General features: G+C 46.7%; 1 protein-coding gene across 2 annotated transcripts in view; it reads left to right on the forward strand.

Moving 5' to 3' along the window:
• TSC22D4 (TSC22 domain family member 4) overlaps window positions 1-16,558 on the forward strand; it is a 364,865-nt gene extending 348,307 nt beyond the window's left edge. Inside the window, exon 5 of one of the 2 annotated variants that reach the window (XM_086946196.1) lies at window positions 10,934-16,558. In XM_086946196.1, the coding sequence (XP_086802322.1) occupies window positions 10,934-11,152 (219 nt within the window). In that variant the 3' untranslated portion in view covers window positions 11,153-16,558. The remainder of the gene's footprint in view (window positions 1-10,933) is intronic. The other variant, XM_086946197.1, reaches the window with a different exon arrangement.
• Window positions 16,559-23,394: the final 6,836 nt, after the last annotated feature.

Below are 23,394 nucleotides of genomic sequence, written 5' to 3' on the forward strand. Positions count from 1 at the left end.
GCTTTAGTTATTCATTTTGTGAACGTGTCTTGTGAAAGGCGCCAGGGGAGCGGTCAGGACTTACTCCTGGAGGTGGTAAAGAGATTGGAGCTCGCGTGAAGCGTGACGCAGCAATCACACGTCATCAGCTCTGCGTCTAGCTGTATGGTTTTGAAGGGCCTGAGGTAAAGGAGGCGTCAGTAAATGAAAGCACCCAAACAAGACAAGAAGACGAGAGGGACCCTTCTTATAGATAAAAGCATGTATTGGTGGAGGTGCCCCCAGGGCGCCTCTGTTGGACATGTTTTTGTTAATTCTAGTTGAAATGATGCCATCTGGAGGCTGTTCTAGAGATGGGAAACACGGCAATGACTATGGAATGATGGAAAATATACTTTTTTAGGCAGTGCATCAATAACATACATACATTACATATTCCATAGGGTTAGGGGTTGCTTCCACTGACCCACATTGGCTTTGAGTCCAGTTTGAAGGGTCATCACAGCCCTGAGACCCCCTGAACCCTGGACAGTGTCCCCTCCAGAGCCAAGACTGGCAGATAAGGTGGAGTGAAAGGGTACAAATGTCTGTATGTCTGAACCAGACCTGTGGACACCCCCAGTGAGTTTCTTGTGCGCCTTGCCCAGTGGCGCGCCTCTGCGCCGAGCATCATCCTACCTGTGGTTGGCGCTTCCTTCCTGAGGTTCCGCCTCACGCCACCGGCTCTGCTTTGTGGTTGGATGAGGCCGGGGGAGTATTTATATCCGGGTATAAAAGGCAGTTGTGGGTTCAGACAGCGCAGTGGGGTTATAAAGCGGCCTGGGCCCTGGCAGCTCAGCGTGTCTGGCATGGCTGTCTTTACAGGGTCACCCACCGCTCACAAGTGCTTCTCCTCCCAAGCTTCAGCGGTAAGTGTGGGGAGGGCGGTGGAGAGAGGTGGACAGAGCTACGAGAGACCAGACGGGGCGCTGTAGGTCTGGCCTGAGAAGCCTTCATAGTGCCTAGAGTAGGCACTAAGAGACCAGAAGAGAGTGCTGCAGGTCTGGACTGAGGAGCCTGCAAAGCGCCTTGAGTAGGCACTAAGAGACCAGAAGGGGGCGCTGCAGGTCTGGACTGAGAAGCCTGCAAAGCGCCTTGAGTAGGCACTAAGAGACCAGAAGGGGGCGCTGCAGGTCTGGCCTAAAGAGCCCTCATAGCGCCTTGAGTAGGCACTAAGCGACCAGAAGGGGTGCTGCAGGTCTGGCCTGAGGAGCCTTCAAAGCGCCTTGAGTAGGCACTAAGAGACCAGAAGGGGGCGCTGCAGGTCTGGCCTGAGGAGCCTTCAAAGCGCCTTGAGTAGGCACTAAGAGACCAGAAGGGGGCGCTGCAGGTCTGGTCTTCATAGCACCTTGAGTAGGCACTAAGAGACCAGAAGGGGGCGCTGCAGGTCTGGGCTTCTTGGCGCCTAGAGTAGGCACTAAGAGACCAGAAGGGGGCGCTGCAGGTGTGGCCTGAGGAGCCTTCATAGCGCCTAGAGTAGGCACTAAGAGACCAGAAGAGAGCACTGCAGGTCTGGCCTGAGGAGCCTTCAAAGCGCCTTGAGTAGGCACTAAGAGACCAGAAGGGGGCGCTGCAGGTCTGGCCTTCATAGCGCCTTGAGTAGGCACTAAGAGACCAGAAAGGGGCGCTGCAGGTCTGGGCTTCTTGGTGCCTAGAGTAGGCACTAAGAGACCAGAAGGGGGCGCTGAAGGTCTAGCCTTCTTAGCGCCTTGAGTAGGCACTAAGAGACCAGAAAGGGGCGCTGCAGGTCTGGGCTTCTTGGCGCCTAGAGTAGGCACTAAGAGACCAGAAGGGGGCGCTGCAGGTCTGGCCTTCAAAGCGCCTTGAGTAGGCACTAAGAGACCAGAAAGGGGCGCTGCAGGTTTGGGCTTCTTGGTGCCTAGAGTAGGCACTAAGAGACCAGAAGGGGGTGCGGCAGGTCTGGCCTTCATAGCGCCTTGAGTAGGCACTAAGAGAACAGAAAGGGGCGCTGCAGGTCTGGGCTTCTTGGCGCCTAGAGTAGGCACTAAGAGACCAGAAGGGAGTCTGGGTGCGTTTCAGAGCTGTATATGGGGGGTCACTACTGGACTATCATTGAGCAGACAAGTATTAGGGTGCGTTTCAGAGCTGTATGAGGGGATGTCCGTACCCGAATATCGAGGTGTAGAGCATCGATTCAAGGGTATATTCAGAGGTGTGTGTGGGGGCGTCAGCACTGGAATATTCGGGCATAGAGCGAGGTCTCCTGTGTATGTCCAGCACGGTCTATGCATAGTCAGTGGATTACGTGAGGCCGCGGCTGCAGCGTTTCCAGCCTAATCATGGACCTACCACACTTCCCATAGAATCTGCCGTCTGCAGCATGGCTGTCAGATTCCCCTAGCAACATTATTCCTAGCTCAGATGGCTCAATATGTTAATTACTCAAGAGGATATCCAGGCTGGTGTGCAGTCCCCAAGGTCTTCAGCGTCTTGCGGAGCCCAAGAAGTGAGCAGGCGGCTCTGGTATGATGAGGGAGGTTGTTCCGTAGCTTGGGTGTGGTGTAGGAGAATGAGCGACCTCCAGCTTTGCAGATGTGGGCATGTGTGAGGGTGAGGCCGAGCGTAGGTGGCTGGTGGGTTGCTGAAAGTGCGTGCAGCTGTTCAGGTATTCTGGTTCTGTGTTATGTAGGTGTGCCAGAGACGTTTGAATTGGCTCCACTTGTGAATGGGGAGCCAGTGAAGCTTCCTGAGGTGCGGTCTAATATTGGTGCGGCATTGGAGGTTGAGTATGAGTCTTGCAGCGGTGATCTGGATGATCTGAAGTCTGTGTAGAAGTTGTTTGGAGGTTCCGGCATAGGGAGCGTTGCTATACTCCAGCCTACTGGTGATGAGTGCTTGTGTGATGGTCCTTCCGGTGTTCTGAGGCAACCATTTAAAGATCTTTCGCAGCATGCTTAGGATCCTTTGCTCCTATCCCCTCTCACCCGAATCTTTCCCCTGGCCCGCTACACCCCGCTTAGCCCCCTATCCTTTTGTGCCCTTTGACTAAGCACTCCTTCTCCCCTTGTTGGGGAAAGATCCAATGTTTACTCTCTGGAGTCTCGGCGAGCCCGCTGAGAGAGTCCAGCTGAGGTATGGTATGGCATCCCTTGCCAAAGCACTCCCTTTCCCCTTTTTGAGGAAGGATCCAGAGTGTAAGCCTTGGAGTCTCAGAGACCCCTCTGAGAGATTCCACTGCGTAAAGGGAGCCTCCCGCAACAGAGATGGGGAAATGATACCACTTCCCCTGGGATCACAGCTTACTGGTCTTTGGACGCAGCTCTGACTCGTCTACCGGTTTGTGTCCCCGTCACCCTCCCCCTCCTCATGCCATGCTGTGTCTCTCACCCTCCCCCTCCTCTTGCCATGCTGTGTCTCTCACCCTCCCCTCCTCTTTCCCTCCTTCATTCTCTGTCTACTTCCGCTGCTCTTACCCCCCTCCCCTGAATCTCTCCCCTGGCCTGCTTTTTCCCATACCTATATGTTCCTTTTCGTTGGTCTCAACCTTACTTGTCACTATGTCGCCGTGCTCTAATAACTGTGTAACCTTTGTAATGATGTAACCTGCAATAATGGTCTGATACTCATGTAAAGCGCTCTGATAGCTCTGGGTCTAGCCAGCGCTATATAAAACCTTTAAAATAAATAAATATGGAAGCAGGAAGTGCAGACTACATTGACTTCAACCGTCATGTTGAGCTTGCCATCTAGGATGGTCGTGAGATTTCTTGCATAGTCTGTGGTGTGGGTGTTGGTTCTACCTTCGACGGACACCAGGTGGAGTCCCATGGGGAGGTCTTCTTGTCGAAGACCAGTTCTTCTGTCTTGTAAGAGTTAAGCTGCAGGCAACTGGTTCGCATCGAGTCTGCTACCGTGGCAATGCAGTTAGTAAAGTTCGTGCTGGTGGTGGTTGTCTTGTCCATCAGGGAGGGGATGAGTTGGGTGTCATTGGTGTAGGAGATGACAGTGATGTTTTGTTATTGGATGATGTTGGCAATCGGTATCTTGTATATTTTGAAAAAGGTGGGGCTGAGGGATGATCCCTGTAGGGATCCACATATCAATTTCTTGGTCTCTGATGTGAAGGGTGACAGCCTGACTCTTTGGGTTCTGCTCGTGAGAAAGAAACAGATCCATTTGAGAGCGGATCCTTGTATGCAAGTCTCGTGGAGTCTTCTGATGGGGGTGTTATGGGAGACACTGTTGAAGGCCGTAATGAGGTCAAGCAGGATGAGGACGGCTATTCCTCCTCTATCCAGGATGCTTCGAATGTAGTTGGTGGCCGATAGGAGTGCTGTTATGGTGCTGGGGTTCTTTCCAACTCCTGATTGAGTGTCGTCTGGATGATGGTGAAGTACGAGGTGGGTTGTGAGTTGCTTGTTGATGGTCTTCTCGATCACTTTGGCTGAGTAGGGGAGCGGGTATATGGGTCGGAAGTTGCTGAGTTGATTCAGGTCCAATATGGGCTTTCTTTTCTTTTCTTTTTTTACAGAGTTTTATATAGCGCGAACTTGACCTGCATCTGGTATCAGAGCGCACCAGTTGCATTACGAGGACACATTATTTTTTGTTAGGCACGGGGAGATTAAGTGATTTGCCCAGAATCACAGGAAGTTCAGCGTCATTGCCAAGACTCGAACCCAGTTCCCCAGGTTCGAGGTCGACCGTCCTAGCTGTTAGGCCAACTCCTCTCCCCAACGCGAGCGATGATTTCTGCAAGTTTCCATCCATCCAGGAAGGTGGCAGACGTGATGTAGGTGTTGATGATGTGGGTCAGGGTTGTGCTGATTGGTGATGTTCCCAGGTTGCAGATGTGGTGGTGGCCTGGGCCCACCGGGACCCCTTTGTGGATGGTCCGCATGATTGCTGCTGTGTCGTTTCTGGTGAGGGTTGTTTATTCGGTCAGTTGGCCATCTTGGTTGGTGGTGGGTAGCGTAGCAACACGTTCTCTGGGGTTGGGTTGGTGTGCAAAGGTGCCGTAGATGTTTACGATTTTACTAAAAAGGTGTCACACCTAGTGCTGGTCACAGGAAGAGTCTTTGCAGTGCCTTTTTAGTTGCTGATTGCAGTATTTCAGCATTAAAGTGGTGAAACTTTTCCCTAGACAGCATTAATGTTTCTTAAAATTACAACATAGTGAAATAATATTGCGACTGAATGTCCAGCCACATAATTTTCATTTCCTTGCTGGATAATTTTGCCTGCGCTACTGCACAGTTCGGTCCTGAATTGCAATATAATCACAGTAATTCTGTGTCTGTGGGGTTGTCCTTACTAGCCAAGCAAGGGAACTAATTGCGAGTTTCAGGAGCTGTGGGTTCCCACTTCCCTGCTCTGGAATAAAGAGATTTCTAATAAAGAGGCCTTTATCCTCTATAGCTAGCTACTGATCTTTGTTTTATAAATCCCTGTCCTTTTTTTGTTAAGTAGAAAGAATTGCTCTGTTCAGGCCTGACCTCAGAGGGCATACCTGGTCGGAGCACAACAGCCAAGGCACTTTAGCTGTGTTTGGCTGTAAGTAGTAAGGTTCTGCTGTCATCTAGCGGCTAGATCTAGAACAGCGCTTGGAAAGAGTAAAGTCATGCTCAGCAATTGAGGAAATGTTTGTAATAAGTCATCGATGACGTCAACAGGAGTCTCAGAATCCTGTTGGCTGTGTTTTTCACCTCCTTTGCGTTGTGTGCAAGCTGGGTGGGAATGCCTGTGAATCGAGACACCACTCTCACAGGGAAATAACGTTATCTTATTGCAATGGATGGAAAGTTCACATTCTATAGGCACCCCTCACCGACCTGCAGCTGTGCTAAGGACCCATGAATTGCAGCCCTGCCAAGTTTCCCAGGTCCATGTGTGATGTATGCTGCAGTCCAGATTCTTCCTTTGAATTATGGGACTTGAAGTTGTGTTTTATCTGTTATAAAAACAGGACTACAAGGCCTGAAACTCAAAGAAAAACCCTGAACTGGTGCAGCACATCGCACATGAACCTAGGAAACTTGTCAGCCATGGCTATGGGTATGGCTAGAGGGTGTGCTGAGGTGCACAACTCCCTCAGAGCACCATGCAAGAAGTGTTCAACCTTGTCGTGTAGTTTCCACCTATCAGTAGGAATTGCACGTTTGTGCAACATAAACTTAGGATGGTGCCAGACTGATACCATGTGCCTCCATAGGATCGGTTGTCCCAGCTAGCTCGCAGTGGCACCATTATCCGCCGAACCTAAACAGGGGTGAACAGTTTTGGCAACGACTGAACATGACAACTCTGTTTCCTCAGGAACCGTGCTGACAGACTTCTAATTTTTCGCACAGTAGCTCGTGCTCTCATTCGCTCAGAGAAATATATAAAGAATATATAGCAGGCGTTTTCAATATTTATTGAACCTTAGTGATTCTTGTAGAAAATATATGGGCTGTGATAATTACAGAAGCATACAAAATGTATACTGAATGTCAGAACGGTGAACTAAATGGATAGCTCGACCCTTTTGTTGACACAACTTATATAGGCGTACATATACAACTATGTAGCCCATCCATCCCATCTGAAATTAATAATAGCAACTCCTGACACGTGTTTCGCTGTCATTACAGCTCTTCAGAGAGGTTTAGCTTTGTCCAGACACAAGGGAGCACCCAGTATAAGTCAAAACAATACCCTTGCAGGCATGGAGTGAAGCATAAATTATGCGAAAAAGAAGCAGAGAACTCTGGATAGTTCCAAAGTTTATGACAGCGAAACACGTGTCAGGGGTTGCTTTTATTCATTTCAGGTTGGCTTGGATTGTATTTTACTAATTCAAAGCTGCAATACTGTGCCTGGAGTGGTACATGGTTTTTGTCATCTTACAGCTCAGCATGGATAGCATTTTGCTAATCCTATGCTTAGAGACTTTTCTGTAGCAATGGCAAACGACTTTGTCCGTTTCTATCTCTATGTCTTTGTCCGTTTCTAGCACTATGCTTATCCTAAGCTTAAAAACTATGATAGAAAAGCAGACATTTGAGGTGAGAAAATTTAGAGTGTCGCTGGTGTCGAGGGTGCTCTATACATGAGAACTACCCAGAGTTCTCTGCTTTTTTTTGTGCATAATTTATGCACACTCTATGCCTGCAAGGGTATTGTTTTGGAGGAATGTCTGACATAATATCGACAGACAGAATATCTACATACAAAAATATCGGCACAAAAATATCAAAATCAAAAATATCTGAGTCATATCTTCATAAAGGTAAGTACAAAAATATCGAAAAATTAATATCGTAGTACAAAAATATCGAAATTAAAAATATCGTTTTTTTAAATGTATTAATAATAATGTAAAAATAATTTTAAAATACATATAATTTTACAAATAAATAAAAATATTAAAACATAATACATATACATTTAAAATAAATTAAACACTTAATAATTTAATGTAATTTTATTTTTTTTAATTTCATTTAATTGATTTAATTGAAATTTATTTTATTTTTACCCTGTCGCCTGTACCCCAAAAACCCAAAACTGACCCTGAACCCTAAAAATATCCCTGTACCCCAAAAACCCAAAACTGACCGTGAACCCTAAAAATACCCCTTTACCCAAAAACTGAAAACTGACCCTGAACCCAAAAAATACCCCTTTACCCAAGAACTGAAAACTGACCCTGAACCCAAAAAATACCCCTTTACCCAAGAACTGAAAACTGACCCTGAACCCTAAAAATACCCCTTTACCCAAAAACTGAAAACTGACCCTGAACCCTAAAAATACCCCTTTACCCAAAAACTGAAAACTGACCCTGAACCCTAAAAATACCCCTTTACCCAAGAACTGAAAACTGACCCTGAACCCAAAAAATACCCCTTTACCCAAGAACTGAAAACTGACCCTGAACCCTAAAAATACCCCTTTACCCAAAAACTGAAAACTGACCCTGAACCCTAAAAATACCCCTTTACCCAAAAACTGAAAACTGACCCTGAACCCTAAAAATATCCCTGTACCCCAAAAACCCAAAACTGACCCTGAACCCTAAAAATACCCCTTTACCCAAAAACTGAAAACTGACCCTGAACCCAAAAAATACCCCTTTACCCAAGAACTGAAAACTGACCCTGAACCCTAAAAATACCCCTTTACCCAAAAACTGAAAACTGACCCTGAACCCTAAAAATACCCCTTTACCCAAAAACTGAAAACTGACCCTGAACCCTAAAAATACCTTTACCCAAAAACTGAAAACTGACCCTGAACCCTAAAAATACCCCTTTACCCAAAAACTGAAAACTGACCCTGAACCCTAAAAATACCCCTTTACCCAAAAACTGAAAACTGACCCTGAACCCTAAAAATACCTCTTTACCCAAAAACTGAAAACTGACCCTGAACCCTAAAAATATCCCTGTACCCCAAAAACCCAAAACTGACCCTGAACCCTAAAAATACCCCTTTACCCAAAAACTGAAAACTGACCCTGAACCCAAAAAATACCCCTTTACCCAAGAACTGAAAACTGACCCTGAACCCAAAAAATACCCCTTTACCCAAGAACTGAAGACTGACCCTGAACCTTAAAAATACCCCTTTACCCAAAATTAATTAATATTATTTAATTACCAATTAATTATTAATTAACAATAACAATAAAGTAAATATATTAGCACATTACCTGTAATTAATTTAATTTAATAATTAATATTATTTTTTCCCAATTAATTAATTAAGAATAAAAAAATTATATATAAAAAAATTACTCTAATTAATGTAATTAACTAATTAATATTAATTAATTACCAACTAATTAATAATTAAAAATATGTAGAAAATTATATTAATTAACTAATTAATATTAATTAATTAGCAATTAATTATTAATTAAAAATATTTACAAACATATATTAATTAATTAATTATTATTAAATTACTTCCCACCCTATTCCCCTATAAACCCATAACCAGCTACAGAACATATTTATCAATTAATCAATTAAAATTAATTAAAAATTAATTCTCAATTAATTAATTAATAATTCCTACTAATTAATAATTAATTTAACATAATTAAATTACTTCCCACCCTATTACCCTATAAACCCACAACCCGCTACAGTACTAAAAGACAATATTTAATTAAATTACATTAAAAATAAATAATAAAACATAATAAATACAATATAATATACACAAAATTTATTTAGAAATTGATATTAGTAACATCGAAATTATTTATTTCGATATTATTGACATCGATATTTAAAACTTCGATATTACTAATATCATACTAATATCGATATTAAGACTGTCGATATTACTTACCTTCTATATTATGTCCCATCGATATTTAAACTTCGATATAATTGTATATCGAAATTTAAAACTCGATATTTTGTCTGTGTACCGTTTTGGAGTAAGACTTGGTTGACCAAGTACAGCTCAATTCAGAATCTGCGATCAATGCAGCTGTGTCCCTTCTAGTTCTGAGTCTAGCACCTGTGACGGCTCAAGGAGGTTGGGTGCATTGTGACCCATACTCTACATCCCCCAAGTCTATGTCATAATATTCCAACCATGGGCCCAAAAGCATGCACAATATGTAACCGGAGGGAAAGCTCTGTTGTCTGAGGCCTGAGTCTGTAAGTTCCGTGCAGCTGGAGCGGCCGCATTGCTTACCGTGGCTGAGCCTGTAGAACCAGTGCTGAGGCCAGAATATGCACTGTGTGTAGAACCAGAGGGATAGCTCTGCTGTCTACGGCCTGAGTCTGTAAGTTCTGTGCCGCTAGAGCGGCCGCATTGCTTACTGTGGCTGAGCCTGTAGAACCAGTGCTGAGGCCAGAATATGCACTGTGTGGTAGAACCAGAGGGATAGCTCTGCTGTCTGAGGCCTGAGTCTGTAAGTTCTGTGCCGCTAGAGCGGTCGGATTGCTTACTGTGGCTGAGCCTGTAGAACCAGTGCTGAGGCCAGAATATGCACTGTGTGGTAGAACCAGAGGGATAGCTCTGCTGTGTGAGGCCTGAGTCTGTAAGTTCCGTACAGCTGGAGCGGCCGCATTCCTTACTGTGGCTGAGCCTGTAAAACCAGAGGTGAGGCCAGAATATGCACTGTGTGTTGAACCAGAGGATAGCTCTGCTCTCTGGGGCCTGCGCCTTCATAGCCCAAACGCTCCGATGGATAACTGCTCAGAGGGAGCGCTTTGCTGGTTAATGCCTTTAAGCTCCTTGGACAGCACACTAAAGTATACAAAAAAGTGATGGGTAGAGTGCTTGAATCTCAGCCAATTCTTCGTAACCGGTTCTGGGTTGCTTGCGGTCCAGTTCAGGGAGGACCGGTCCTGGCAGTTCTGGCTGGACTGTTCCCATTGGAGCAGGGTCAAGACTGATTTGCATATGTCTGCTCCAAACTGAGGTGGCATGGCGGGTAAAATAACAATGGAATTGGAATGCACGCTGCCCGAGTGATTACCAGAGGCTGGGATTAATTTAAGCATTCCATCCGTAACCTTTTGTTTACTTTAGTGTGTAGTCCAAAGTGTCAGAAATATGCAAATGCAAATATGAATCCAGTGCACACTGTCCCTGGAACCACAACCAAGCTAGATCCCACTGAGGAGCCTAAACAAGGGTGACACCAGTTCTGGGATGCTTGTGTTCCGGTTCAGGGAGGGCCTGGCTTGGCAGTTCGGGCTGGAATATTCCCTTTGGAGCAGGGTCAAGACTGATTTGCATATGGCTGGGTCCGAGCTGAGGAGACAAGGTGTGCATAATAATGATGGGCTGTGATTGAATGTGGGCGAGTAATTAACAGATGCTCAGATTAATTTAAGCATTTCCTCCATCACTGTTTTTTGTATACTTTAAGAAGGTGGGCAGGCACCACTTGAGTACTCAGATGATACCTTGCCTTACTCTCCTGCTCTCTTGTCTCCTACAGGACCTGGTGAAGACGCACCTGATGTTCGCGGTCAGGGAGGAGGTGGACGTGCTGCGCGAACAGATCAAGGACCTGATGGACCGGAATTCCCTGCTGGAGCAGGAGAACTCAGTGCTCAAGTCTCTGGCCAGCCCTGATCAGTTGTCTGAAATGCAGGCCAAGATGCAAAGCCTGCGGCTGGGCGTGGCAGCACCGCCGGCTAGCAGCACCACAGCGTGAGCAACATGGGCCACCAACCACCAAGAAGCCAACACATCAGGCCGCCTTACGAGCGGTCCCGCCAACACTACAGTCGCTTGATTACGCCAAGCTTGGTGCCCCAGGGACATGCGGGGGTGCCAGGCATACCGAACTGGGGTCCTATGCGCTCTACTAACCCACCACATGTGCCTTTTAAACAGGATGTGGGACCAGCACCCACCCAGAGGAGGCAGAAGGAACCAGGGGGCATAGCAGTAGGTTTCCGCTGCAGTAGCCCAGACTGCTCTGGCCTGAGCAGGTTGGTGTGACAATGCCCAGGGACACCAAGGAGGGCCATGAAAGGCATGTGTTGTACTGTGCTAGGGAGCCAATGTCTGAAGCAAGTCGGCTGATGCCCGCAGCCGATAGACTGCCATTGTATCATGTTTCTGAGGGCATGGAGCTGTCCCTGGATAAACCTGGCTGTAAGCCATCTGTACTTGTCTAAGGAAATGTCCACTTCTGACCTAGGGAAAAGCCAGATATACTGTGACCTTCAGCTGTCCGCTAGAGCAGCAGGGCTGCCGGTGAGGCCGCCTGTGAGCACCAGATCCCAGGGACAGTCTTGTCTTCTTTCTCATGTGCAATAACAGAAATCATCCCTAACTCCCTTCACCACACACTTGCCCAAGCCCCAAGCCCAAAGCACTGCCCCAAAGCAAGGGTCCCGCAGTCACACTAAGGGAGGGCTCTCATTGTAGCAGAATAACAGCTGTGACAAAATGGCTGCCAGCGGCGCACCCCGTCGAGCTCAGGCACGCCCACGATCACTCGCTGCATGCACGAGCCTGCTAGGCCTAAACCGAGGGACTGCACCGAGGCTGGGAGCAAGAGCTGTTCGTGTGTGTGGCCCTTTATCAGTTTGCACAAGAGCGAATAACCTTTGCACATTCATGAACAAGACTTTGCAGAAATTAGGACTGGCTTTGCCACAGTTTTATTTATTATCCATTTTTGGGAAGGAAGAGCATGCAAAGGATGCCTATTGGTGGATGATATGATTACAAGGGATTGGTGCGTCTATCAAGGCGTAGACAGCTCCTAAAGAAGGAGCTGGTACCTGGGGCGTGCCCACTGCCACAAACCAGTTCCTAGGGCGCGCCTATTGTCATTCAATCAATCAGTCATGTGCTTATAAAGTGCGGCTAATCACCAGTGAGGGTCTCAAGGCGCTGGAGCTGCTTCGTGGTGATCTGTTCATTCAACCAGCCAGGTCTTGAGGTCTTTCCTGAATGGCCGGAGCGAGGGGACGGTCCTGAGATGCGGGGTAGGGTTGTTCCAAGCTTTGGCCGCCAGGTGCGAGAAGGAGCATCCGCGGCTCTATCCTCGGTGGTTCCGAATCATTGGCATTGCGCCTACTGCCACAAACATTAATACCAGTTTCACCCCATTACAACTATTACTACCAGTACCTCGGGCACGCCCATTGTCATTAATACCGGCATGAGGGATGTGCCCACTGCCATACGTACGTGGTACTGGTGCCACTGTCTGCAGTTAAATGTCCTTACAATTCCCACTGCGCATAAACAACTTGGGGTCATATTATCAAGAACGGCGATAACATTATCGCCGGTTTAGCGGCAGAAAACTGCTGCTAAAGCGAAAATAAGGGGCTTGATGATATGCCCTTGTGAATTCCTATAGAAGCCCAGGTTCTGCTGTGAACCTGGGCTTCTATGGGAATTCACAAGGGCATATTATCAAACCCCCTATCGCCGCTTTAGCGGCAGTTTCCTGCTGCTAAAGTGGCGATAATTTTATCGCCGTTCTTGATAATATGACCTGTGGAATTCTGGAAGCATGCTGGTGAACCGGGAGGTGCCTCGGGGGGAGCAGGGGAGGAGCATAGCATTAGTCAAAGATGCTGATATTTACAGTAGAAACAGAATCTTTCTGGATGAGAGGCGGGCACCTGTGCTCTCAAAGGTTGCCACGGATTCCTTTATGTCCATGCCACCATCCAGGGCACGAGTCACTTTGCTGTCTGTGAAATCCAAACGAGTACCGAAAAACAGTCCTAGGTTCATGTCCAACTACGACTGAGACCTCTGGTTGTTCTATATTTGAGAAATATGTTCAGTTTGATAATTCTTCATTTTTATGCATAGTTTATAACAACTTAACAGTGCCCTATTTAACTAAAAGTAGTCTTAAAGTAAGTAGATAAACAGATTCCTATGTTTTAAAAAGAAATAACCACTGAATATTATAAGTTGTGCAGGGTCTTCATATGCAGATTAAAATACAATCCACAGTGAGAAGATTTGCATTTGTAGCACCTGACAATAAATAATGTTGTCACATGTACAATTATGCCTATACTTCATCTGCTCCGATGTAAAGATTTTCAGAGCCCCCTCTAATTTGGGCTCTCCCTGTTCCCTAGCAACAAGGTGGTATTTCAGGTCATTTGCTGGAATCTGGCGCCCTCCAGTGGCCATTTATGGTGGCACTATAAAGCGGTTCCACGAATTGGCCTTAATGTAAAACCAACCCTGATTCAACTCTCTAGACCACCAAAAAAGCTATTTTGATGGTCAAATGCAGCATGCATACCCCTTATTTCCCACCTTCACTTTACTGAATAGAATATTATCAGTATCTTGCTTGCTTAAGATCTTCTCTCTAATCCATTTGTTGGTAAATTAAATGCTGCTAATACCTCAGTATTCAAGCTTGAGCTTTGCACATACTCTCTCTTCTCCTCCCCTCAGCCTAGCAGTCCAGGGGGAATGCCAAGCAAGCTGTGACACACTAGGCTTGCTTCCTTTAAGGAAGGTGTTGTGTGTACTGAAAGCCTTATCGAGACAACGCAGGCCATGCAGTGCCAGAGCTTGCGGGAAAGTGACTCTGCGAAGGCTGCAGGGGCTACCAGAGTGGAAGTTATCAGGGCCAGTGTGTAGGGTAAGTGTAGATTATTAATACGCTGTGCAAGAATCTGAGGATCGACAAGACAATCTGAGCGGTCAGTCGCAAACGGTGACTGAGGCAGTGACAGCAGTGCATGTCGGGAAGGTGGTACCCTCAGTCCCATTGCCCCTAGGGTGGGGTCATTCTGGGGTGCTTTACTGAAGCATTCCTGCCTCTAAGCACTATCAGATGCTACTTGTCTAAAATCCTTTTGTAAGTGGCTTATCCACATGTCCGAACTTACAGCTTGGGACGTCCTGCCAGAATACACGCAAGCGTGAGAGCACATATTTAGGTTGAGCATTCAAGACCTCTTGTATATACTAATTATATACTTGTATGTCTATGTACTTTGTGGGCTCTGGAGATCAGCCCTAGGACTTACCTGCTTCTGCTTAGGGACCTTTTTTTCTGTTCAGCTGCCTCTACTTAACTGTCTTGATAGAAAACGAGCAGCAGAGGTCAGTAACATACCAGAATTGCTGTTTGCTGAGAGACTTTCTTTTTTTTCTGGTAACTGCCTCTATTTAACTTTTTTTTTATAGAAAACGACCAGCAGAGGTCAGTAAAATACCAGAATCACTTTAGCATTCTCTAGATTCCACTCCATAGAAATTGTCTTCCACGAGCACCTGTAGACAATAGCTTTTTCCAATCCTGTATTTTCAGTGATATGACCACCGAAGGCCCTGATTTTATATTAAAAACAGAGCTTTGGACTATACCATTTCTCTCTGAAAGGCAATATTTCCCTCCAAGTGGTCTCATACCTGGCGTGTCACGCAGTTTGGTGCTTACTTTCCCTCCATGTTAAAAACAGTAGATGTTTCAGCACCCAGGCTAATGTGCTGCATAGCTAAATACATATAAGGTCCCAAAGGCGAGACCGATTGCATTGCAAAGGCTTGTTATTAAATCTAATGGGGTCTCGCCTTCAGACAGCTTTTAGCTGTCAGTTGTCATAAGCCCTCTAGTGGACCATAGCAAAATCGTACAGTGTTTTTTGTGACCACCCATTGCTTACCATAGGCTGGCTTCCTTGTCACTCTCATTGTCTTGTCCAATGGTTTGCCTTCCTCTTCTTCTTTGTCCCTCTCTTTACCATTCCTTTGATTGGCTTGCCCGCATCCTTCCACTGCTTGCATTCAGATAATTACTTTTTTTTTCTATTTCAGCCCTTCATGCGAGCGCATGTGTTTTTTGCTCTCTCCCGCGTGTGCTGCTTCTCCACTCCACTCCCCACACCTCATCCATTGCATCTCACACTCTTCCCTGCCTGATTTCTATTTTTTAAAACCCGCTTTTCATTACTGTCCAACTCCCAGTTGCCCCCATGTGACTGCACCTCTCCCAACTGCACCCACCTCCCTCCCAGTAGCTGCCACTTATTTCCCACCCCCCCCCCCCCCACGTGTCTTTTTTTAATTATTATTTTTTTTTTGAGGTCACAACAGTTGTAGTTTGTTATGCGAACACTCCTGTTTCAAAAATAACCCCCCCCACCATCCATCCGAGCTTAGATATTTTATTATTTTTTTTAAATTTATGTAAATTTGCAGAGGATAAAAACACTGTAGACAATATGTTTGTGGGTGTCTAGAGGAGGTTACACTTGTATCTTCCTGCCCCGGGAATGACTATAGGCCATCTGTTATTTCTTTTCGGCCTGGTCGACTGCACGATGTATCTCTTACTCATATGTAGCAGCCATCTTCCAGGCTTGGACTTGCCGCCGACATGCAGCTCACGCCAAGAATACTTTGGAGTGGGCGAGCTGGTGGAGATGGGGTCAGCACCTTCAGAGGAAGGTCGCGTTGGACATAATATGTTGTTGGACACACATGTTTTGGGTCTTTATTTCTGGGCTCCATCTAACCTTTGAGTCACAGGGTAGCCTTGGAAACCACGTTTAAAACGTGAAAAGACACGGCCCAAGGTGGGTGGCTGGCGGCGGCTTGTTTTTCAGTAAAATTAAAGCGGGCAGTTTTTCCAGGGCAGGCTCGGACAGTGAGAGGGACAGGTACATGTGTAGTTTTAAGTAAGATGGGAGGTATAGGTAAGCTCCATTAGGAAGATGATGCCTCAGTGTCTTCCTCCTGCACTGTACCCAAAGGTAGTGCCTCCAGCCTGTGACGTCACCACTATTGAGACTCATCCAAGCACTCCCTAATAGCAGACACTATATGAGTCTCACCTCGCGCCCCGCCATGGCTTCACTTACTCTTGTTACGGTTTGCGACGTCCGCTTTGTAGGGAGAGGTGAATGCATCTTGAAGGTGTGTCTCACAGCTCCCTGAAGTCCCGGACCGAGGACCTGGACGCCACGCAGCGCACGACCACCTCTTCGAATATGCAAAAAATGTAATTCAATGGACTAATATCTAACGGTTTCAAAAGACTTTTATTGACCGAATGTCTGTGAAATTAAATGTAAAATGTATGACTTACTGATCTCTGTAAAGTTTTCACCTTCAAAACACCTTGTACAGAACACGCTGCGAGACGTCTCATCTTTTATACTGCCTGTGGGGTGTGGGCCGAACTGTGCATGTACCTGTCTCTGTGATGTGGCTGTGTGGTGTGGGGGCACATAATTGTATGCGTGATGTGGGCTGTGTGGGTGCATGTACATACCTGTGTGAGAGCGCATATGTGTCTGTATAATGTGGGTTGTGTGCGTAAATGTACCTGCTTTAATGTTAGCTATGTGAGTGCATGTATGTGTCTGCATGACGTGGGCTGTGTGGGTGAATGTACCTGTCTGCGTGATGTGAGCTGTGTGGGTGAATGTACCTGTCTGCGTGAGGTGTGTTCTGTGGGTGCACATACATACCTGTGTGAGAGCACATATGTGTCTTTATAATTAGGGTTGTGTGAGTCAATGTACCTGCTTTAATGTTAGCTAAGTGAGTGCATGTATGTGTCTGCATGACGTGGGCTGTGTGGATGCATGTACATACCTGTGTGAGAGCACATATGTGTCTGTATAATGTGGGTTGTGTGCGTAAATGTACCTGCTTTAATGTTAGCTATGTGAGTGCATGTATGTGTCTGCATGACGCGGGCTGTGTGGGTGCATGTACCCGTCTGTACGATGTGGGTTGTGTAGGTGCACGTATCTGTATAATGTGGGCTGTGTGTGTGCACCTAACTGTCTAAGTGATGTGGGCTGTGTGGGTACACATACCTGTGTACATGATGCAGGCTATGTGGACGTACCTACCTATCTGTATGAGAGCACATATGTGTCTGCATAATGTGGGTTGTGTGAGTCAATGTACCTGCTTTAATGTTAGCTATGTGAGTGCATGTATGTGTCTGTATGAGGTGGACTGTGTGGGTGCATGTTCCTGTCTGTGATGTGGGCTGTGTGTGTTTGAAAGCATGTACCTGTGCGTGATGTGGATTGTGTGCTTACGATTCTGCATGATGTATATTTTGTGCACCTAATCCTCGTCTTTCTCACTTAGAGGATTATTTATGAGATCCCTGCATCACTCTTGTACCATGTGAAGAGATGTCTGAAGCCACGCTAAGCCTCCCTCGTGACTTTGCATGACCTCATAAATCATGAGTAAGGCAAAGCAGCGTAAATCACTGTGTCACCTTGGTCTCCGCCCTGTGGGCGTTCCATGGGCGTTGACATGTGTTTTCTCATGTAACAGCCATGGAATTTGACACGGCCACAGATTTACAAAGTGATGTAAACTTTGGGAAGCACCAAATCCATCCACTTCCCGAGGTGAGTCGTAACGAGGAGAAGTATGTTTATTTCTTCTCGTTTTTAACTCTTTTCATGTGTGCTGTATTCTGCGGCACACGTAGAAAGAGAAAAGCACCACTTAGGATTGTTTCAGTGCAGGAATGTGCCCCTTTCTAAACAAAAACAATCCTGCATGCAACTGAGGCTCACTGGCGTAACGAAGATTGAGGGGGCCTCCCTGCACGGTGTGAAGAGGGGCCCCCTTCGGGCTCTATCAGGAGCTCTTTGTCCAGAGTTTAGTGTCGAGGGGGCCCCCTGGAGCTTAGGGCCCCCCGCACCGCGGGGGCTGCAGGGGCCTGGTTTACGCCCCTGCTGAGGCACCCTTGCACCCTGGTTCAAGGGTGCCTAAGGTGGCGCTAGGCTGCCGAAACCCGCACCAGAACAGGGAGAAATGACAGGAATTGCTTAAATACAGTGCATTCCTGCACTTCCACTTTGGCGTAGGGCCGCGCAGCAGAGTTGCTCGCTGCGCTGACCGATGCCGAAATCCCATAAATAAGCCCTGTGGTGTGGACCACGGCTCTTATCCGTGGTTGTGGTGGCAGTGACACCACATTTGGGCAGAGTGGTAGTTTACTTCTGTCCCTTGCAGGACAAGCAGATGGCAATGGGCCACAACAGCGTCTTGGCTTACAAGACATGGGTTTTTCTCTCAACCAGTCGGATATCTTCACTACAACCCTCTGTTTGTGCGTAATGTGTGGTTGTGGTTGCAGGTGTGGGTTCCGACACCTATTTTTGGGGCTTATTTTTCACCATCAGACTTTGACGCAAAGCAAGAGAAAAAGGGACTAAGAAAGATGGACACAACATAGAAAGAGTGGCCGAGGGAGAAAGATGAAGGAGGAGACACAAAGGAAAACAGTGGCCAAGGGGGAAAGCAGGAATGAAAAGAGTCACTAAGCCTCAAGTTTGAAACATTATCCATGAGTCAGTAAGTCTCAAACATCCCCCGCGAGTCAACACGTCTCAAACTCCACTTATGTGTTAGTAAGTGTCAACCACCACCCACAAGTCAATACACTTCAAATTCAAACACCATCTAAGAGGCAGAGTCTGGCACCGCCCACAAGTCAACTAGTCTCAAGCTTCAAACACTATTATCAAACACCACATGAAACAATAAGTCCTAAAAAACACCCATGAGCCAATGTTTCAAATTTCAAAAACCACCAACAAACCTTTAAGTCTCTTTTCAAACATGATCCACAAGTCGATAAGTCTTCAGCACCACCCAGCAGACGGTAAGCCTTTAACATCGCCCCAGAGTCGATGCATATCAAATACCACCCATGAGTCAGTAAGTCACAAGCACCAACCTTAAATCAATAAGTCGCAGACACCACCTATGAGGCGGTGAGTTTTAAACATCGCCCAAGAGTCAATATGTGCCAAACACCATCCATGAGTCAGTAAGTCTCAAACACCACATGAAGCAATAAGTTTAAAATTTCAAGCACTACCTACGAGTCTTTAAGTCTCAAGTTTCAAACAAGATCCACAAGTTCATAAGCACCACTCATGAGTTAGTAAGTCGCAAACGCCATCCATAAGTCAATTCAATTCAGGCACCACGCAAGAGTCAGTAAGTCTTAAACATTGCTCAAGAATCAATGCGCCTCAAACACCACCCAAGAGCTCTTAAGTCACAACGCAACTCATAATTCATTAAGTCTCGGGCACCAGACATTGGGTTGTAAACATCAGCTCAAATCATTCATGAGTCAGTAAGTGACAAACACCAACTGTAAATGAATAAGTCTCACACACCATCTACGAGTCAGTACGTTTTACACATCGCCCAAGAGTCGATGCGTTTCAAACACAGCCCATGGCTCAGTAAGTCACAAACACCATCAATAAGTCAATTCATTTCAGGCACCGCGCATGAGTCAGTAAGTCACAAACACCACCCATAAGTCAATTCATTTCAGGCACCGCGCATGAGTCAGTAAGTCGCAAACACCATCCATAAGTCAATTCATTTTAGGCACCGTGCATGAGTAAGTAAGTCACAAACACCATCAATAAGTCAATTCATTTAAGGCACCACGCATGAGTCAGTAAGTCGCAAACACCATCCATAAGTCAATTAATTTCAGGCACCGCGCATGAGTCAGTAAGTCGCAAACACCATCCATAAGTCAATTAATTTCAGGCACCGCGCATGAGTCAGTAAGTCGCAAACACCATCCATAAGTCAATTAATTTCAGGCACCGCGCATGAGTCAGTAAGTCGCAAACACCATCCATAAGTCAATTCATTTCAGGCACTGCGCATGAGTAAGTAAGTCGCAAACACCACCCATAAGTCAATTCATTTCAGGCACCGCGCATGAGTAAGTAAGTCACAAACACCATCAATAAGTCAATTCATTTAAGGCACCACGCATGAGTCAGTAAGTCGCAAACACCACCCATCAGTCAATTCATTTCAGGCACCGCTCATGAGTCAGTAAGTCGCAAACACCACCCATCAGTCAATTCATTTCAAGCACCGCTCATGAGTCAGTAAGTCGCAAACACCACCCATCAGTCAATTCATTTCAAGCACCGCTCATGAGTCAGTAAGTCGCAAACACCATCCATAAGTCAATTCATTTCAGGCACCACGCGTGAGTCAGTAAGTCGCAAACACCATCCAAAGTCAATTAATTTCAGGCACCGCGCATGAGTCAGTAAGTCGCAAACACCATCAATAAGTCAATTCATTTCAGGCACCGCGCATGAGTCAGTAAGCCGCAAACACCATCCAAAGTCAATTCATTTCAGGCACAGCGCATGAGTCAGTAAGTCGCAAACACCATCAATAAGTCAATTCATTTCAGGCACCGCGCATGAGTCAGTAAGTCGCAAACACCATCCATAAGTCAATTAATTTCAGGCACCGCGCATGAGTCAGTAAGTCGCAAACACCATCCATAAGTCAATTCATTTCAGGCACCGCGAATAAGTCAGTAAGTCGCAAACACCATCCATAAGTCAATTCATTTCAGGCACCGCGCATGAGTAAGTAAGTCGCAAACACCACCCATAAGTCAATTCATTTCAGGCAACGCGCATGAGTCAGTAAGTCGCAAACACCACCCATAAGTCAATTCATTTCAGGCAACGCGCATGAGTAAGTAAGTCGCAAACACCACCCATAAGTCAATTCATTTCCAGCACCGCGCATGAGTCAGTAAGTGTTAAACATTGCCAGGGTCGATACGTCTCAAACACCATCCATGACTCAGTAAGTCACAAACATCAACCTTAAATCAATAAATCGCAGACACCTCCCATGAGTCTCAAACACCACATGAAACAATAAGTCCTAAACACCATGGCTGACCCAATAAGTTTAAAATTTCAAACACCCCCTACGAGTCTTTACATGGAACAGGTCCAGCAAATTTAACACATGGCCTGGGTTTCACAGAGAGTCAATTGATCAAAGAGGGAGGCACCTTTTCATGTGTTCCAGATCAGATGATACTGCATTTAATTACTCCTGTTTTCTTTGTTGATGGCTCCTTCCAACTACGCCATTCTGTGACTGTCCATGAAAAGTATAGTCCTACTTCTGTGTTTGTGGAAAGTCACGGTTTTTGGTCTTCCAAAATCTGGCCACCTTATAAGTGATTCACAGTCTCGTTTTCAGGTCTGGCTACATAATGCTTAGCTGGTGGCACAGCTTTAAGTGGGCCGGGTCTCAAGGGGGTCTGCGCACCAGCAATTTTACAAGGTCTCTATCGGGCTCTGTTTTGTGCCCTGGCACAGGCGGACTGCAGTGACAGCGGCACGTCGATGTGCGCTGCTCACACTGCTCACTTCTCACTAGAGGAGAAGTTACGGCATGACGGTCATGCCAGGTGAGCGCTGCAGGGGACGAGAAATCCTTTAAAGAGTCATTTTCTCTCCTGATTTCCCTTCTCTTTTTGAAACCCAGGAGCAGCAACGTTGTCGTGGTGTCACCAAGGGTTTAAGTGGAAGCTTTTTCAGTATTCTATACAAGCCATAGTTGCTTCCTATTTATCTTATGCAGCTAACAACCATTGACAAAGCCAATAGCCCTGACTTGTAGGTATGATGTTACTTGTTGTATCATAATCTGGATGTAATAAAAGAAACAGCAAAGTACAAGTCGGTTTCTCCACTGTTCCCAGTGGGAGTCGCGAGTGCCTTTGCTCTTCCTCTGACTGTCCGGCCGAGGCTGCACCTGCCTTGGTGTACTGATGGCCTGGTAGCGGCCGCACCTCCCTCGGGTTGCCAGGTGGGTGACAGCCCAGAGGGGGATATGGGTTGCAGTGCCTACAAGAGGGTCACCCCAGGATCACCCCCTGGTGTGCTGCATTGAACTGTGCAGTCTTGAGTGCTGCTGTGAAATGAAAAAGTACATTATTTTCTAAAAGATAAGAAATGGGCTGGACGTTGACGTTATTGTGTCTGTTGGTTCAGTTCTGAGCTGGTGCTCCCACACCACCTCCCTGAGAAGCCTGTGCTTGCTCCATTCACCACCGCTGAGGGTCACGCGCGGCGGGGGCTGTACTTGGCCCAGTTCAGAGAGCCGGAGAAGGACGGACCCCAGGACACCAGTGGCAAATGACCTCAATCATCCCAGTTGGGACCGGTAGCCCCGTCTGCCCTGTGCCCTCCATGAACGGGTAGAATAGAGAGGAGGTTAATGGTTAGCTGCCCCCTACTCCAGATAATTCCACTCAAGAGTACAATGCCTCTGTGCCACTGGAAGAGTGAGTAGCTGGGTACTGGGAAGGGACAGTTGGGGGAGGGGTGGGACTGTAGAAGGATGGAAGGCCAAAGCATGTGAGGTGTGGGGGCAATGGAGACTGAGAGACTCCATCAATTGTGGCTTCGTGTGAATTAAAGATACGGGGGGGGGGCAGGGGGCATTATGATCAGCAGCAGGCACTTGGAATTCAGGTCAAGCACAACATGTTTGGGAATCAACGTCAGAGGCCCACCTTTTCCAGGTCATGAACACATTTCTGGGGCTCAAGCTGAGAGCCCTGGAGAGACGTATAAGATCTTGGATTCAGGGTTGTTTTAGGCTTTGGTAAAATTGAGGCACACCAGAAGTGGGGGACCTTGCTGGCAGTAATAGCCCCCAGCAAGACATGGCAGGACTCACAATACAACCTTGGGTAATTTAGAGCAATTTCTGATGCATACTTTGAACCACGCACTCTTCACCTTGTAAATATGCCAGAAGCGTCAGACTGCATAAATAAACATTTCTGCAGTACTTATGTGCGCCAGTAGGTGGTGTTGTGCCAACATTGTTTCACTCAGTTCCTGTCTTTCTGCACCCTCAGACGTGGAATCCGGAGTTTCTCTCTGGTCTTTTTATCAAAGTTGCCCTCACAAATTATTACTTGTGCAAGGGAAATGTGGCGGCCCTCGGTCCCCGCAGGGGGCCACCTCAGAGGGAGGCCATCCCTTAGTTACATTTGGACACTTCCCCACCCCCACTCGCTTCTCGGGACTCCTTGAGGAGTCCCCTACAGGGCGCATCAGACACGTCATGTCCGGCGCGCCGTTGGAT

Source organism: Lissotriton vulgaris, chromosome 12, assembly GCF_964263255.1.
Source record: "Lissotriton vulgaris chromosome 12, aLisVul1.2, whole genome shotgun sequence".
Lineage (NCBI taxonomy): Eukaryota > Metazoa > Chordata > Amphibia > Caudata > Salamandridae > Lissotriton > Lissotriton vulgaris.